Source organism: Scyliorhinus canicula, chromosome 8 (genome assembly GCF_902713615.1).
Source record: "Scyliorhinus canicula chromosome 8, sScyCan1.1, whole genome shotgun sequence".
Lineage (NCBI taxonomy): Eukaryota > Metazoa > Chordata > Chondrichthyes > Carcharhiniformes > Scyliorhinidae > Scyliorhinus > Scyliorhinus canicula.
This window is the reverse complement of record NC_052153.1, coordinates 85,322,617-85,341,785: the sequence shown is the minus strand read 5'-3', so window position 1 is coordinate 85,341,785 and position 19,169 is coordinate 85,322,617. Positions and strand designations below refer to the sequence as shown.

General features: G+C 48.2%; 1 protein-coding gene across 2 annotated transcripts in view; it reads right to left on the bottom strand.

Moving 5' to 3' along the window:
• Nucleotides 1-19,169, bottom strand: part of LOC119970373 — a 149,885-nt gene that overhangs the window by 89,152 nt on the left and 41,564 nt on the right. For both annotated transcript variants that reach the window (XM_038804883.1, XM_038804885.1), the window contains exons 4-7: nucleotides 15,100-15,185; nucleotides 13,664-13,819; nucleotides 5,967-6,019; nucleotides 4,271-4,418 (exon numbers count right to left, since the gene is read on the bottom strand). In XM_038804883.1, coding sequence (XP_038660811.1) covers nucleotides 4,271-4,418; nucleotides 5,967-6,019; nucleotides 13,664-13,819; nucleotides 15,100-15,185 — 443 coding nt within the window. The remainder of the gene's footprint in view (nucleotides 1-4,270; nucleotides 4,419-5,966; nucleotides 6,020-13,663; nucleotides 13,820-15,099; nucleotides 15,186-19,169) is intronic.

Genomic DNA, 19,169 nt, shown 5'->3' with positions numbered 1-19,169 from the left:
CACTCCCTCCCCTCCTCCAGATTCACCAGGTGAAGGAGCTGCGCTCCGAAAGCTAGTGATTCGAAAGAAACATGGTGGACTTTAACCTGGTGTTGTAAGACTTCTTGCTGTGCCCACAACAGTCCAACGCCTGCATTTCCACATCATCCCTCCTCCTGTTCACTTTCATTTAATTTCACCAGTTCAACCAATTCTCCGTGGGCAGTTTCTTTTGATGAGACTGAAACAACTCTTCTACTTCATTTGTGGCCAGGTCTTCAAATCCCTCCCTTCGAAGTTGTGTTTCCAACTCAACATTCCAATTTCATCATCCAGGGGAACTCTGTGAAATAATTCATAGCCTCAGACCAAACTTTTTCCTGCAGACATTTATCTTTGAGTCCTTAATGTTTTTTAAAACATTCATACAATGTGGATGTCGCTGGCTAGGTCAGAATTTATTGCCCATCCCTAATTGCCCTTGAGAAGGTGGTGGTGAGCCACCTTCTTGAACTGCTGCAATCCATGTGGTTTAGGTACACCCAGAATGCTGTTAGGAGCTGGTTTAGCTCATTTGGCTAGAGCTGGTTCATGATGAAGAGTAAGCCCAGCAGCGCGGGTTCAATTCTCCTACTGGCTAGTCATTAATGAAGGTCCGCCTTCTCAACTTTGCCCCTCGCCTGAGGAGTGGCTATCCTCAGGTTAAATCATCATCAGTCAGCTCTCCTCCTCAAAGGGGAAAAGCAGCCTATGGTAATCTGGAACTCTGGCAACTTTACCTTTACTTAAGGAGGGGGTTCCAGGATTTTGACCCAGCAACAGTGAAGGAACATCATATATTTCCAGGTCAATTATGCCTGCTGCAGGAGGTTGAGATCCTTCCGAAAATCATGTTCTGTGGTTGAAGGGTCTGCTTTCATAAGATTAAAAACGTAGCTGAAACTGTTACGGGTGTCGTACACCTTAAACAATGCTATGAAGCCTGGTCCATTGATTGGGTAAGTGAGGTCATATTTGGATGTAAAAACAAAATAGCAACATCTGGATGGCTCTCTGCAAGAGACTGTGGAAGTCCAGGTAAGTGCATTATTGAGATAAGGAGAACCTTGAAAGAAAGGTTCCTTTCGTGCCCCTTGTCTCCCATGCTCTTCACATTAGCAATTGAGCCCTTGGCCATGGCGCTGAGGGATTCGGAGAACTGGAGGGATATTGTGCGGGGGGGGAGCACCGATTGTCGCTGTACATGGATGATTTGCTGCTGTACGTTGCGGATCCGGCGGGAGGGGATGCCAGAGGTGCTGAATATACTTGGGGAGTTTGGGGATTTTTCAGGCTATAAGCTCAGCGTGGGGAAGAGTGAGCTGTTCGTGCTGCACCCGGGGGGCCAGGAGAGGGAGATAGGAGAGCTCCTGTTGAAGAGGGCAGTATGGAGCTTCGATATCTTGGGGTCCAGATAGCTAGGAGCTGGGGGGCCCTGCATAGGCTAAATTTTGAGGTTGGTGGAGCAGATGGAGGAGGAGTTTAAGAGGTGGGACGCGTTGCCACTCTCTTTGGCGGGGAGGGTCCAGTCGGTTAAGATGACGGTGCTCCCGAGGTTCTTGTTTCTCTTCACGTGCCTCCCCATATTGATCCCGAAGGCTTTTTTTAGGAGGGTTAACAGGGGTATTCTGGGGTTCGTGTGGGCGCAGAAGACCCCGAGGGTGAGGAGGGTATTCCTGGAACGAGGCAGGGAGGTAGGCGGGTTGGCGTTGCCCAACTTGTGTGGATACTACTGGGCTGCAAATATGGCAATGATCCGTAGGTGGGTGATGGAGGGGGAGGGTGCCGCATGGAAGAGGGTGGAGGCGGCGTCCTGTGTGGGCCCCGCTCCCACTCCCCCCGGCAAGGTATTCTACGAGTCTAGTAGTGGTGGCTTCCCTCAAAATTTGGGGGCACTGGAGGTGGCATGGGGGGGGGGAAGTGAAGGCCTCAGTTTGGACCCCGATACGGGGCAATCACCGGTTTGCACCAGGGAGAATGGATGGTGGGTTTTTGAGTTGGCATAGGGCAGGCATCAGGCGGATGGGGGACCTTTTCCTCGACGGGAAGTTTGCGACTTTAGAGGAGTTGGAGGGAAAGTGGGGTCTCCCCCCGGGAACAATTTTGGATATATGCAAATCAGGGCGTTTGTTAAGCGGCAGGTGGCGGAGTTTCCGCTACTGCCGCCTAGGGGGGTACTGGATTGGGTGCTCTCGGGGACGTGGGTCGGTGAGGGTAGGATCTCGGCAATTTATCAGGTGATGCAGGAGGAGGAGGAGGCCTCGGTGGAAGAACTGAAAGCGAAGTGGGAGGTGGAGCTAGGGGAGGAGATCGACAAGGGGACGTGGGCGGACGCACTGGGGAGGGTGAATTCCTCCTCTTCTTGCGCACGGCTCAGCTTGATTCAGCTGAAAGTGCTTCATAGGGCGCACATGACTGGGGCCAGGATGAGCCGGTTCTTTGGGGGAGGGGACAGATGTGGGAGGTGCTCGGGGGGCCGGCGAACCACACCCACATGTTCTGGGCATGTCCGGCGTTGGAGGGGTTCTGGAAGGGGGTGGCGGGGACCTTGTCCAAGGTGGTCGGTTCCAGAGTGGAACCGGGCTGGGGGCTTGCGATCTTTGGGGTAGCATCGGAGCCGGGAGTGCAGGAGGCGAGAGAGGCCGGCATTCTGGCCTTTGCGTCTCTAGTAGCCCGGCGTAGGATTCTTTTGCAGTGGAGAGAAGCAAAGCCCCCGAGCCCGGAGGCCTGGGTTAACGACATGGCCGGGTTCATCAGGCTGGAGAAGGTCAAGTTTGCCCTGAAGGGATCGGTGCAAGGGTTCTTCCGGCGGTGGCAGCCCTTTCTCGATTTTCTGGCAGAGCGTAGAGGGTGATCAATCTCAGCAGCAACCCGGGGGGGGGTTAGGGATCTGTTAAGGGAGGTTGTTTTTGCGACTGTTTGTCTGCTACTTTTTTGCTTTTTGTATTGTTATTAATTTATTGCTTTTTATTGGAGGGGGAGAGGTGTTTTTCTTGTTTATTTTTGTATTCTGTTTATTTTATTGTTGGGAGAAAATTTGTTGTTGAAAAATTTGAATAGAAATTATTTTAAAAAAAAGAAAGGTTCCTTTCCCTCTGGCAGAAAACAATGCTCAAACCATCCTTCAAGTATCACTGCTGTAACCCAGGCATCGCCGATAGCCTCCCAAAAGACTGGCAAATTAGATTTGTTTTTCAAGGGTTTTCTGATCTATAAACCAGCATCGGTTTACATTAGTTTACATTTAAAACCAACCACATGGACACTTAGCCTGTCCAATTCAAGTGCCTTATTTCTAATTATTGAATCATTAACTGGGATCCTCTTTTGATGCTGGTGCTTTAGCCACACGATTAGTAACTTTTCCATTTCCTCCAAGTGTGGATCTCTCCTATTTACAAAAGCTAACCTAGTAGTAGGACTTATTTTTTTTCTTCAGACTGCCTAATGTGCCCAATTGTGGATTAATTGGCAGAGTATTCCAGGCCAGCATGGTAGTACTGGCATCATTTCTCAGTGTATGTAAGATTGTGACTTTTTGTGCAAATGGCACCACTTTCTTGGGATGTTTTCTGCTTGGCTCTGACCCACTCATTTTTAGTCAAGTATGTTGCTGCAACTCTACTGGAAAATACTGCTAAGAAGTTACTGTTACTGTATCCTGTAAATCACAGTTACAGATTGTTCGGGGCCTCACGGTAGCATGGTGGTTAGCATCAATGCTTCACAGCTCCAGGGTCCCAGGTTCGATTCCCGGCTGGGTCACTGTCTGTGTGGAGTCTGCACGTCCTCCCTGTGTGTGCGTGGGTTTCCTCCGGGTGCTCCGGTTTCCTCCCACAGTCCAAAGATGTGCGGGTTAGGTGGATTGGCCATGCTAAATTGCCCGTAGTGTAAGGTTAATGGGGGGATTGTTGGGTTACGGGTATACGGGTTACGTGGGTTTAAAGTAGGGTGATCATTGTTCGGCACAACATTGAGGGCCGAAGGGCCTGTTCTGTGCTGTACTGTTCTATGTTCTATGTTCTAGATGACGCATGCACAGTGGATACTTCCTCCTTGGAGAAATATTTCAAAATTACCAGCATTCATGATTTTTTAAATAATGTTTCAGGTCAGATTTTACGAGCCAAGTATTTTTTTGGAAGAAAATAGATTATAAATTGTGCAACAAATGAAAGCAGTCTCCAAATTAATGGCATGAATTTTAGTTCAGATAGATCAGAGACAGATTCCATGTTAAATAAAAACTTACATAGAGTTTCATCATTCGCCAGGCGGCGGAAGCAGTGACAGACCTGGGCAGCCTGACAGACGTCCTGATGTGATAACAGAGTGAAAATACGAATCCAGATCTCATCAGGCAAATAAAGCCATAAGTGGTCACCAATCCCTTTGCAAATCTAGGTTAAGATAAAACCAACAGAAGATCATGATCCAATGCTGCTGCTCTGCATATTAGAAACACATAATACTATTTAATGGACAACTGACGCAGGTGCTTTTTATGATGATGAGCTCAGAAAGAACTGAATAGTTTGACCTAGTTTTCCAACAAAATTATATTGTTTGACAGATCAAATTTCAAAGAATGTATGCACATATAAACAGTATCTCACATGATATTAACAATACAAGGCCTAATTTAAGATTTTTATTCATAAGTGACCGATTTTCACATTCATACAAAACAGAAGATATGTTGTTGACATGGGTTGCCGTTCTGTAAGGGAGGTTATCAATTTTCATAACATAAACAAAAATCTAATCTTATGTTACATTCTCCCCTTTTTACCATGCCTGCACCGCCTCGACCTAAAACAACAAGCACACAATCTGCTGCTGTTTCCATTAAGGCTTCTCTGCAATCAATTAAGAAGTGCAAAGGATGGCAGAAGAAGGACACGCTGCTATTCTCCTTTCAGGGAGTAATCTATCATTGTCATCAAACACAGAGAGCATTATAACCAAACCCAATTCCATCTTTAAGAAATATTTGCATTTATAGAGTGCCTTAATAAAATAATCTTTAATAATGATCTTTATTGTCACAAGAAGGCTCACATTAACACTGCAATGAAGTTACCGTGAAAAGCACCTCGTTGCCACATTCCGGTGACTGTTCGGGTACACAGAGGGAGAATTCAGGAATGTCCAAGTTATCTAACAGCACATCATTCAGGACTTGTGGGAGGAAACTGGAGCACCCGGAGGGAACCCACACAGAGGGAGAATGTACGGACTCCACACAGACAGTGACCCAAGCCAAGTATCGAACCTCGGACCCTTGCGCTGTGAAGCAACAATGCTAACCACTGTGCTACCATGCTGCCCTACAATGGCCACAGTAAATCCCAGAGCCCTTTATAGCCAATGAGGTATTTCTGAAGTGCAGTAACTATTGTGCCATGGTTGGACATGGCAACCAATTTGTCATTGGCAAGGTCCTGCAAACATCAAGGCGATAATGGCCAGATATTTTGTTTCAGGTGTTGCTTGAGGGATAAATATTGCCAAGGATACTGTAACAAGGACCCCCCCCCCCCCCCCCCCCCTTCATATATGCCATGGGATCTGTTAGATCCACTTGAAAGAGCAAATTCAGTTTAAAGTCCCCTCTGCAAGATGGTACCATCTAGTACTGCAATGAAATGTTGTTGTCAAGTTTCTGGAGTGGAAATTGAAGCCGGTCTCTTGGCTTAGACATGGTCAACACCTACTCAATATCCTCATATGTATAATTTATAACAGAGGCCTCCAGATAGCGAGACTTGGATTTCTCCCCCATAATTTAGGTGCCAAGGTCTTTGTCCCAGCTGAGATTAGCTAACTCAGCACAGAATGGGGAGAGACCACAACACTTTCTTGGTAAATACTGCTCAAATAATCACTTCCTTAAGCAGCAAAGTTCTAGGTTTCTTGTACATTATAAATGAGGAAACAATACTTGCCAGTTTGTCACAGGGTGGGAAGGCATGGTTGTTCAAACTTTCAGAGATTTCACCTAAGAACAAAACAGTACATTTCACGGCATTTTGTAATCCATAGGATGCAGCAATGTGAGAAAATATATACTCAGAACACCCATGACCATACTGTGAAGATTATCAAAAATTACAGGGAAACATAAAATGGCTTGGAAGATGGACAGATGCAGCAAATATATTGGGGGACGTGCGGGAACCCTCCCATTGTGTGTTGGGGCTTGGGGGTCACTTCGGGAGCCTCGGAGATCATGCTGCCATTTAAAAATGGCGTCTTGATCTCTTGCTACACGGAGGAGCTCTGACGAAATGGGGCTATGTGCAGCCTCAGCCTCGCGTTCGCCGTTGAGGCCCCTTATCAAATGCAAGTCACGTTTTATAGCCTAGTGGGACTTTGTTCCCATTTAGTTAAATCGCGCCCTAAGTATTATCTATTTTCAATGAAAACATATGAATGCAAAATCTGGCTCTATAGCTTCAGAATCAACAGGCGAGATTCAACTAAGCAATTTCTAAGTGTGCAATTCTCTGGAAAAAGTTCTGAGTGTGGTAGTGTGCTGGAATTGCCACGAGCTTCCTGGCGCTCGGCCCAGCGAGGCCAACAATGCAATTCAACATTAATTGGTCCACTTAAATGAGGCCTCACAGGCAACTCGACGCAAATGATGGCTCGCCAGCTGATTCGCGATTTGCGAGGACCGCACATGGTCAGCCAACCCCAGCCAGCTCGCAATAATGGCGCCAAGGAGACTGGACCCAAAATTCAGTGATGCTGACCTGGGGAGGCTACTAGACGCGGTGGAGGCCAGGAGGGATGTCATGTTTCCCCAAGGGTCCTGCAGAGTCAGCCACAAGGCAGCCAGTGCTACCTGGGATGAGGTGGCAGCAGTTGTCAGCTCGGGGAGTGTGACCGGCGGATTAGCCTCCAGTGCCTTAAGAAGGTCAACGGCCTATACCGGGCAGCACGAGTGAGTAGACACCAATGTCCCCCACCTCTTACACAAGGGAGCTGTCATAATATACACACACAAGTATATGATGGTGCATAGACAGACACTGACTGATACACTGAATGACCAATCAACACACAGAACACAACAGCCAATCATCAGACAGGACACGGCCACTATAAAGCCAGCGGGCACTAGTTTTCCAACTCTCTTGGGATGCAGCCTCTGAGACAGCCAGAGCCCGTGATCAGCAACACTAACATCTACCATGTGCTAGCAATATAGTCTGGTCAGGTTAGCCTCAGGTTTCCAGTCAACTTAACATAGCGTCAACCCACAGTGCAAGTATGTTTAACAGCTCATAGTTAAATAAAATAGAGTTGTACTTCTACAAGTGTTGGTAGCCTGTCTCTCTCACTGCTCTGGTAAATGTAGTCCTCACAGACCCAGCATACCCAACACATCAGGAGCATCCACCCCCCCCAACTCCCCATGCCCGAGGACAGATCGGTCACCCGCACGGAGGCTGGCAGATATCGCAGAGGTGAGATCCACCCGGAGGATCTGTCAAACGTGAGTTGTTATTGCCTTACCCACTGATCCATCTCTCCCACTGACCACACGTCAATTCTGCCACAGGTCCTCCAGTCGACGGCGCCAGTCCATCCCGGGTGGCACCCTCTGCTGACTCCGAGGAGAACACCTCGGAGGAGAGCTCCAAGGATGCAACCATTATAGTCGTGGCACAGCTGTCATCCCCACCCTCCACTCACACAGATACACGCACCTCAGTGGGACATGTTGGTGGACAGGCATCTGGGGCACAATCTGGTGAACACCACACCGCTGATGATGCACATCAAATGGAAGCAGGAACCCCAAGGAGAGACAGCAGTCAAAGGGCTGCTGGATCCCAGGACCCAGCTGGGTCCTAACCTGATGCTGAGCTCTGGAACAGAGTTACCGTGGAAACTAGTGGAAACGATAGGGAGCGGCCGGGATATTCAGAGGGAGCTGTCAGTGTCACTCCAGCAGATCCCTAGCCGATCAGATCCATAGCTGATTGGAGGAGGCCCAGAGGCTATGGGCGCAGGAGATGTCACCGGCAATGAGTGGCACAGAGGTCAGTTAGATAAAGAACTGTGGCGACCGCAGTGGAGAGTCTGGTGCACCATTAGTGAAGGTGTCCAAGGCGCTGTACAGTCAGTGACAGCCATGGCTGAGGGTCTCGGCAGTACGTCTGCCCCTCTGGGGGATGCGACCCAGTACAGGCCGACCTTGATGAGGTTCTGTGGGACATGTCCCACTCTCAGGTGGGCAATGCCGAGGTGCTGCGAAGCTCGTTCCAGTCGCAGGTTGACATAGCTGAGGCACTGCAGAGCAAGTCCCAGTCACTGAGGAGCAATGCTCCGCTGAAGGTGTCGAACCACCAGGGCTGGAGCCAGATGATGCAGGGGCAGCCCGGACTCAAACCAGCTGCCCCTCCAAGGTGAACCCCAGGACCGGTCACACCGCAGGTTAGGATTGTTGAGCGGGAAAGGGAATGGGTGACCAAAAGGCAGAGATAAAGCAGGAAGGCAGTGCAGGTGTCCCCTGCGGTCATCTCCCTCCAAAACTGGTATACCGTTTTGGATACTGTTGAGGGAGATGGCTCACCAGGGGAAGGCAGCAGTAGCCAGGTTGATAGCACTGTGTTTGGCTCTGCTGTACAGAAGGGCGGGTAAAAGAGTGGAAGGGCTATAGTCATTGGGGATTCAATTGTAAGGGGAGTAGATAGGCGGTTCTGTGGTCGAAAACAAGACTCCTGAATGGTATGTTGCCTCCCAGGTGCACGGGTCAGGGATGTCTCAGATAAGCTGCAGGACATACTGAAGGGGGAGGGTGAACAGCCAGTTGTCGTGGTGCATATAGGCACCAATGGTATAGGTAAAAAAATGGGATGAGGTCCAACAAGCAGAATCTAGGGAGTTAGGAGCCAAGTTAAAAAGTCGAACCTCAGAGATAGTAATCTCAGGATTGCTACTAGTGCCACGTGGTAGTCAGAGTAGAAATGAAAGAATAGGCAGGATGAATGCGTGGCTTGAGAGATGGTGCAGGAGGGAGGGGTTCAGATTTTTGGGACATTGGGACCGGTTCTGGGGGAGGTGGGACTACTACAAATTGGACGGACTACACCTGGGCCGGACTGGAGCCGATGTCCTTGGGGGTGCTTTTGCTAATGCTGTTGGGGAGGGTTTAAACTAATGTGGCAGGGGGATGGGAACCAAATGAGGAGGTTAGTGGACAGTAAGGAGGTAGTAATTAAAGCCTGTAAGGAAGTAGATCATGAAGTCAGCGTGACTAAGGGGAAGAGTAGGTAGGGAGCAGATGATGAACGCAAAGGGACTGGTGGTCTGAGGTGCATTTGTTTTAATGCAAGAAGTGTAGCAGGTAAAGCAGAAGAACTTAAGGTTTGGATTAGTACCTGGGAGTATGATGTTCTTGCTATTACTGAGACTTGGTTGAGGGAAGGGCATGATTGGCAACTAAATATCCCAGGATATCGATGCTTCAGGCGGGATAGAGAGGGAGGTAAAAGAGGTGGAGGAGTTGCATTACTGGTCAGACAGCATATCACAGCTGTGCTGAAGGAGGGCACTATGGAGGGCTCGAGCACTGAGGCGATATGGGCAGAGTTCAGAAATAGGAAGGGTGCGGTAACAATGTTGGGGCTGTACTACAGACCTCCCAACAGCGAGCGTGAGATAGAAGTACAAATATGTAAACAGATTATGGAAAGATGTGGGAGCAACAGGGTGGTGGTGATAGGAGATTTTAATTTTCCCAACATTGACTGGGATACACTTAGCGCTGGAGGTCTAGATGGAGCACAATTTCTAAGGAGCATCCAGGAGGGTTTTCTAGAGCAGTATGTAAATCGTCCAACTCGGGAAGGGGCCATACTGGACCTGGTGTTGGGGAATGATCCCGGCCAGGTGGTTGAAGTTTCAGTCAGTGATTACTTTTCTAGAGCAGTATGTAAATCGTCCAACTCGGGAAGGGGCCATACTGGACCTGGTGTTGGGGAATGATCCCGGCCAGGTGGTTGAAGTTTCAGTCAGTGATTACTTTTCTAGAGCAGTATGTAAATCGTCCAACTCGGGAAGGGGCCATACTGGACCTGGTGTTGGGGAATGAGCCCGGCCAGGTGGTTGAAGTTTACTCGGTGATTACTTTGGAAATAGTGATCACAATTCCGTAAGTTTTAGAATACTCATGGACAAAGACGAGAGTGGTCCTAAAGGAAGAGTGCTAAATTGGGGGAAGGCCAACTATACCAAAATTCTGCAGGAGCTGGGGAATGTGGATCAGGAGCAGATGTTTGAAGGTAAATCCACATTTGATATGTGGGAGGCTTTTAAAGAGAGGTTGATTAGAGTGCAGGACAGACGTGTCCCTGTGAAAATGAAGGATATAAATGGCAAGATTAGGGAACCATAGATGACAGGTGAAATTGTGAGACTAGCTAAGAGGAAAAAGGAAACATACATAAGGTCTAGACGACTGAAGACAGACAAAGTTTTGGAAGAATATCAGGACTGTAGGACCAATCTGATACGAGGAATCAAGAGGGCTAAAAGGTGTCATGAAATATCTTTAGCAAACAGGGTTAAGGAAAATCCCAAAGCCTTTTATTCATATATAAGGAGCAAGAGGGTAACTAGAGAAATGGTTGGCCCACTCAAGTCAAAGGAGGAAAGTTATGCGTGGAGTCAGAGAAAATGGGTGAGATTCCTTTTTTTTAATATAATTTAGATTACCCAATTATTTTTTCCAATTAAGGGGCAATTTAGCGTGGCCAATCCACCTACTCTGCACATTTTTGGGTTGTGGGGGCGAAACCCACGCAGACACGGGGAGAATGTGCAAACTCCACACGGACAGTGACCCAGAGCCGGGATCGAACCTGGGACCTCAGCGCCGTGAGGCGGTTGTGCTAACCACTAGGCCACCGTGCTGCCCGATGGGTGAGATTCTTAACGAGTACTTTGCATCGGTATTCACCAAGGAGAGGGACATGACAGATGTTGAGGTTATGGATAGATGTTTGATTACTTTAAGTCAAGTCGGCATACGGAGGGAGGATGTGTTGAGTATTCTAAAAGGCATTAAGGTGGACAAGTCCCCAGGTCCGGATAGGATCCCAGGTTACTGAGGGAAGTGAGAGAGGAAATAGCTGGGGCCTTAACAGATATCTTTGCAGCATCCTTGAACACGGGTGAGGTACCGGAGGACTGGAGAATTGCTAATGTTGTCCCCTTGTTTAAGAAGGGTAGCAGGGATAATCCCAGGCAATTATAGACTGGTGAGCCCGACGTCAGTGATAGGGAAGCTGCTGGAGAAGATACTGAGGGATAGGATCTATTCCCATTTGGAAGAAAATGGGCTGATCAGTGATAGGCAACATGGTTTTGTGCAGGGAAGGTCATGTCTTACCAACTTAATAGAATTCTTTGAGGAAGTGACAAAGTTGATTAATGAGGGAAGGGCTGTAGATGTCATATATATGGACTTCAGTAAGGCGTTTGTTAAGGTTCCCCATGGTAGGCTGATGGAAAAAGTGAAGTCTCATGGGGTCTAGGGTGTACTAGCTAGATGGATAAGAACTGGCTGGGCAACAGGAGATAGAGAGTAGTAGTGGAAGGGAGTTTCTCAAAATGGAGAACTGTGACCAGTGGTATTCCACAGGGATCCGTGCTGGGACCACTGTTGTTTGTGATATACAGAAATGATCTGGAGGCAGGTATAGGTGGTCTGATTAGCAAGTTTGCAGATGACACTAAGATTGGTGGAGTAGCAGATAGTGAAGGGGACTGTCAGAGAATACAGCAGAATATGGATAGATTGGAGAGTTGGGTGGAGAAATGGCAGATAGAGTTCAATCCTGTGCTGTAATTTTCCTTTGTTCTTCTTTGTTCTGACCCTATGTGCACCAATCAGGAGGAGGGGGCACTGAGTGCCAACCCAGACCCGTCCCATGGAGTGGCGACGGTGGCCACTAGCGCCCCCAGGTTCCACACCTCTGATGAGGTCACGTCTCAAGGTCAGCACATGGGACAGGGTAGCCCAGCTGTGCATGTGCTGGCGACAAGTGTGCCAGGGCGCTCCGGCCTCAGAGCCCCCTGAGGATGCCCGCCAGGGACATCGAAGACCACGGGACGAGGCAAGCAGATAGCTGCCTCCACCTCTGATGTGCATCCTGGGGAAACACCTAGGCGTAGTGGTAGAGCTAGGAGGACAAAGCGCATTAAGATCACTGAAGGCACCAGGGGAGAGGAGGGGAGTGGGGGGGTAGGTAGGGAGTGAGGGGGGTAGAGGTGGGGGAGGGGGCAGCATTATCAGGAGGGTGGGGAATTGTCAAACACAATAAACATGTTGGTGCACAACTAGTATGCCTCTATCATCTTCTTCCGCAATGTGGGCTGACCTCTGAACCCTTGGCCCACCTTTCCAGGCATCTCCCCCTTCCCTTGGCGCTCAGCCACCCTGTGGCCGTGGACATGTCCCGGATCTGTCTCCCGTCTCCTGGGTGTCTGGATCTTGGCTGATGTGTGTGTGGTGTTGCCTCCTGCAGTGTTCCTCACCCCCAGCCAAGGGTCTCTTCCCCCCCCCCCCCCCACACACACACACACCGAGCACCCCCGAGCTCTTTGCCTTGAGCAAAGATGGCGACTCACCTCCTAGGCTCCAGACTGAAGCCCTCCGACCAGGTTCAAAAGGACTATTAATCGTGATCACTTGCTGGGGAGGCCACTGAATGACGGGAGGCCGTTGGATATGGGGTGGATCTTGTTAATTATATGGAAATGGGGCTTAAGTGGTGATAATTGGTTTCGCGTCACGCTACGGCGAGATCCCGATTTTGCCTATGGGAGTGGGCCGGTTGCATCACAACCTGTTTGGCACCTGGCACGGTTCTCGTTTTTGGCCTCTCCCGTTATTCGCTAGCCTTGTTTCGCTTGAGCGAGAGGGTAACGAGACCGGAGAATGGCGACCATAGAAAAGGTAAATAACCAGAGAACAAGGTGGCAGATTGAGTTTCATTTGGGGAAGTAAAAGACTAAGGAAATCTTGCTCTAATTGAACAGGGCTTTGGTGAGACCACTGCTGGAGTAGGGTGCACAGTTTTAGTCTCCATAGTTAAGGAAGGATATAATTGCCTCAGATGCAGGACAGTGAAGATTGACTAGATTTGACTCTGTGATGAGAGGATTGTTCTTTGATGAGAGGCTAAGTAAATCGGGCCTATAATATCTGGAGTTTAGAAGAATGAGAGATGATCACACAGCGACAGAGCCACATGATATGGGGTCGATAACAGAAACAAAGTGGTGAATAGGGAAACTGTGAAGACATGATTATTTACTACTCGGAGATCAAGAGTAATACAAGGATTACTTTAATAGAAATAAAATAACTGCAATATACTGTTGAAAAACTCAGCAGATCTGGCAACATCTCTGGAGAGAAACAGAATTACCATTCTGAGTCAAACATGATTCTTCTTCAGAACAGACATAATACAAGGAATGCTTTCATTGATTATAATTTACGTGCCATAAATAATTGACCTTGAAAATAAACTTAAAAGTTTAACAGAAAGTACCGGAATATTTGTTCCGAACTTCAAAAAATATTTCATTTGTAGGAAATGCTTTATTGTTTGAAACTTACATGATTTTACTGTTGCCACTGAAGCCATTGCTGCATTTTGAAGCAGTGCTTTAGATGTTGGTGTTTCTTGTGGTGCCCGTTTACCACTTAGAACATCAGCACTTACAGGCCTCTTGGTCAGGTGCCTCCGTGGCCCCTTGTTCTTTGTTGCAAGCACTAAAGTTGCAGAGAGAGAGAGAGAGATCATTTGATTGTTTAAAGTACTTTAAATCCCCCCCAAAATAAAGCTACCAACAACAGAAAGCAGAACGTCAATAATAAACCATTATAACTGATTTTTAAAAAGGTTGCTGATTGTCTCTAGATACGAAGGTGATCATCCAGCAAGTTGACACAATGGTTAGCACTGCTGCCTCACAGCGCTAGGGTCCCGGGTTCAATTGTGGCCTTATGTGACTGTTTGCATGCAGTTTGCACGTTCTCTCCGTGTCTGTGTGGGTTTCCTCCGGGTGCTCCAGCTTCCTCCCACAGTCCAAAGATGTGCAGGTTAAGTGGATTGATCAATGCACAGGGTTGCGGGGTTAGGGTGGGGGAGTGGGCCCCCAGTTAGAGTGCTCTTTTGGTGGGTCAGTGCAGACTCGATGGACCAAATGACCTCCTTCTGCACTGTAGGGATTATATGATCTCAAAAATATTCCAAGGAGCAGAGACCAGGGATTCACACTGGGAGAACCAAGGTACTGGGGAAAGGAAGGCTTGTGAGCTGAGTGTAATCAGACCATGAAACCCATTCCATTCAATGCTATCTCTGGATTATTCATCAGTAACACTTCCCTTAATCGCTGCTCTTGACTGCAACTGGAAGGGGTAATATTAACGACAATAGTGGCAAACACTTGATAGTTACGTTCACCAGCAGAATGTTTCAGTTACTTGCAGGATTTACTGGATTTTGTTGCACCTGGCAAACAAATAGGAGTTTTAATAATAATATAATAATCGCTTATTGTCACTAGGAGGCTTCAATGAAGTTACTGTGAAAAGCCCCTAGTCGCCACATTCCGGCACCTGTTCGGGGAGGCCGGTACAGGAATTGAACCCACGCTGCTGGCCTTGTTCTGCATTACAAGCCAGCTGTTTATCCCACTGTGCTAAACCAGCCCTAAAGTTTTACAGGTCCTTAATAAATAAATGGGTAGTATTTAATGCAGCTCATGGTGTTAGGTGCAGGTTGGTTTAAGTGGTAGAAAATTCCAAAATATCCAACCCGAGGTCATTTCCAGGCATCAAGTTGCCGCTAGCATTTCGGCACACCGCGAGAAAAGACCACCTTTTGTGTGCTGAGAGGAAGTTGAGAGGGAACACGTGGAACTGTAGAATCTTAATTACTGATTACAAACACTAAATCCGCCCTGCCTCCCAAGGGAAGCTCTTGAAATACTGGTGCAACAAAAATGAACTGGAGGTAATGCTTGACCAAAGTTGTAAGTTCATACAGGCTGAAGGGCCATCATGCACGAGTGTCTGTTTTCTCGATTTCCTACAGTCATCAGCAGATCGTGGTCGATTTGTATTTGTTGACCTACAGAGATAAAAAATATATATATAATAGAACAGTACAGCACAGAACAGGCCCTTCGGCCCTCGATGTTGTGCCGAGCAATGATCACCCTACTCAAACCCACGTATCCACCCTATACCCGTAACCGAACAACCCCCCCCCCAACCTTACTTTTTAGGACACTACGGGCAATTTAGCATGGCCAATCCACCTAACCCGCACATCTTTGGACTGTGGGAGGAAACCGGAGCACCCGGAGGAAACCCACGCAGACACGGGGAGGACGTGCAGACTCCGCATAGACAGTGACCCAGCCGGGAATCGAACCTGGGACCCTGGAGTTGTGAAGCATTTATGCTAACCACTATGCTACCGTGCTGTCCCACAAGAATATATATTCTTAAAAATTACTCTAATGGTGTTTTCTGAGGAAGAATTAGAGGTTCATTTAACTAAAAGTTGTAGCTTTAGTATGGAACCCTCTGCATTATTGCAGAATGTGCATCAAATCACTTTTAGAAATCAGAGGATCATCCGTATAATGATTCATAATGACTGTAGTTTACAGTTTCAAATGTGAGTACGGCTGCAGGAGTGAGGTAGGAATGCACAGCTCCACTAAAGGAAACTGGAACAAAGTTTATGAAACATGAAATGTTTCATCAAAAACATATGGCATTGTTCTTTCTTACACAGGTTAGCAAAATAAATATATAAAATTGGTCCCCTCAGAAGCAAAGGTGGATATTTTAACCCCCAAAAATGGGTGAGTTGTGAGCCAGGAGGATTGGGTAGTTAATTACGATTGATCCTGACCTATCAGGTTTACCAGGGCTTGGAAAACCAGGGGCTGAATTCTCCGCCGGCGGGATGCTCCGGTTTTCCGACGACGTGGGGCTGCCCCACAATGGGAAACCCCATTGACCAGCCGGCGGAACGGAGCATGCCGCCACCATGCTGAAACAGAAATGCGGCACGGTGAATCCACCCAGGTATTCAAGGGAGGCGAGGCAAACTTCAGGGAAAAGGTAACTGCATTTCCAGCACTGCTTGGGGCCAAGGTGGATCAAAACTCTCCATCACAGTCCAATAAGTTTCATGTTTTCCTATCATTGGAAATCCCTCCCCCTGCTGTTGGAGCAACATCCCTCTATTCCCCCCACCTCCCAAGAACCTGCAGGGATAAGGGACTGGTCCTCCCCAAGACTGGGTTTCCCACTGAGGGCAGAGCTCAGAGCCACAGCCAAAGGCAAGGATTGTACAGAAGCTTAGGACCTTGGCAATATCCCAACAATTGTACTAAAGACTTGTGCACCAGAACTAGGCACACTCAAAGCCAAGTTGCTCCAATACAGCTACACCACTGATGTTTACTCAACAATGTGGAAAATCACAGTTATTTCCTGTCGACAAAAGGCAGGATGACTGCAATCCAACCAATTATCACCCCATCAGTCTATACTCTGTCATCAGCAAAGCACTGGAATCTGTTGTCAACGGTGCTAGCAAACAGTACTTGCACAGCAATAGCAAACTCATTGATGCTCAGTTCACATTTCACATGGCCTTCTAAATTCCAGATCGCATGATAGGCTTGGCCCAAACATGGACACAAGAGCTGAATTCCAGAGGTGAGGCGAGAGTGACTGCCTTTGACATCAAGGAAGCAAGTGTGGCACCAAGGAGTTTGAGTAAAAGTTAAGTAAATGGGAATCGGAGAAAACTCACCAATAGCTAGAATCATACTTAACCCAATGGAAGATGGTAGTGGTTGCTGGAGGCCAATCATCTCAGTAGAGGGCATCGCAGCAGAAGTTCCTCAGGGTGGTGTCGTAGGCCCAACCATCCTGAGCTGCTTCATCACTGACTGTTCCCTCAACATGAGATCAGGCATTGGGATGGTCACTGATGATTGCGCAATGTTCAGTGCCATCCCCAACTCCTCATATATGGAAGCAGTCCATGCCCTACATGCAGCAAGACATGGACGACAAGTCCCAAGAAAAAAACCCATCTTCAACAAAAGGGATGATGTGGAGATGCCGCCGTTGGACTGGGGTGAGCACAGTAAGAAGTCTTACAACACCACGTTAAAGTCCAACAGGTTTGTTTCGAATCACTAGCTTTCGGAGTGCAGCTCCTTCCTCGGGTGAATGGAGAGGTACGTTCCAGAAACATTTATATAGACAAAGTCAGAGATGCCGGACAATGCTTGGAATACGAGCATTTGCAGGTAATCAAATCATTACAGATCCAGGGAGAGGGATAATCACAGGTTAAAGAGGTGTGAATTGTCTCAAGCCAGAACAGTTGGTAGGATTTTGCAAGTCCAGGCCAGATGGTGGGGGGTGGATGTAATGTGACATGAATCCAAGATCCCGGTTGAAGCCGCACTCATGCATGCGGAACTTAGCTATAAGTTCTTGCTCGGCAATTCTGCGTTGTCGCGTGTCCTGAAGACCGCCTTGGAGAACTCTTACCCGGAGATCAAAAGCTGAATGCCCTTGACTGCTGAAGTGTTCCCCGACTGGAAGGGAATATTCCTACCTGCCGATTGTCGCACGATGCCCGTTCATTCGTTGTCGCAGTGTCTGCATGGTCTCGCCAATGTACCACCCTTCGGGACATCCTTTCCTGCAGCGTAAGAGGGAGACTACATTGGTCGTGTCGCACGAGTATGTGCCGCGTACCTGGTGGGTGGTGTTACCACGTGTAATGGTGGTATCCAAGTCGATGATCTGGCATGTCTTGCAGAGATTGCCCTGGCAGGGTTGTGTGGTGTCGTGGTCGCTGTTCTGAAGGCTGGGTAATTTGCAGGCAATGGGGCCCTGTGTGAGAACCTCTCTGGCCACATCGAGGGCATCTTGAAACCCATCGTACAAGGTACACCCAGCTTCTGTCGCGACACGATGGACTTCCTACAGAAACTCAGCACCCATGGACCAGTTGAACCAAGAACAATTCCCGTCACAATGGATGTCTCGGCACTCTACACCAGCATCCGCCATGACGACGGCATTGCTGCAACAGTCTCAGTCCTCAACACTGACAACTCCAGACGCAATTCTGCAACTCATCCGCTTCATTCTAGATCACAACGTCTTCACCTTCGACAACAAATTCTTCATCCAGATGCATGGAACAGCCATGGGGACCAAATTCGCCCCTTAATATGCCAACATCTTCATGCACAAGTTTGAACAAGACTTCCTCACTGCACAAGACCTGCAACCGATGTTATACACCAGATACATCGATTACATTTTTTTCCTTTGGACCCACAGCGAAGAATCACTGAAACGACTACACAACGAGATCAATAAATTCCATCCCATCATCAGACTCACTATGGACTATTCTCCAAATGCTGTTGCATTCTTGGACACATTCATCTCCATCAAGGATGGTCACCTGAGCACTTCGCTTTACCGCAAGCCCACAGACAACCTCACGATGCTCCACTTCTCCAGCTTCCACCCTAAACACATTAAAGAAGCCATCCCCTATGGACAAGCCCTCCGTATACACAGGATCTGCTCAGACGAGGGGGAGCGTAACAGACACCTACAGATGCTGAAAGATGCTCTTGTACGAACGGGATATGGCGCTCAATTCATCGATCGACAGGTCCAACGCGCCACAGCGAAAAACTGCACCGACCTCCTCAGAAGACTAACACGGGACACAACTGACAGAGTACCCTTCGTCATCCAGTACTTTCCTAGTGCGGAGAAACTACAACATCTTCTTCGCAGCCTTCAACACATCATCAATGAAGATGAACACCTTGCCAAGGTCATCCCCACACCCCTACTACTGGCCTTCAAACAACCACGCAACCGCAAACAAACCATCGTTTGCAGCAAATTACCCAGCCTTCAGAACAGCGACCACAACACCACACAACCCTGCCAGGGCAATCTCTGCAAGACATGCCAGATCATTGACTTGGATACCACCATTACACGTGGTACCACCCACCAGGTACGCGGCACATACTCGTGC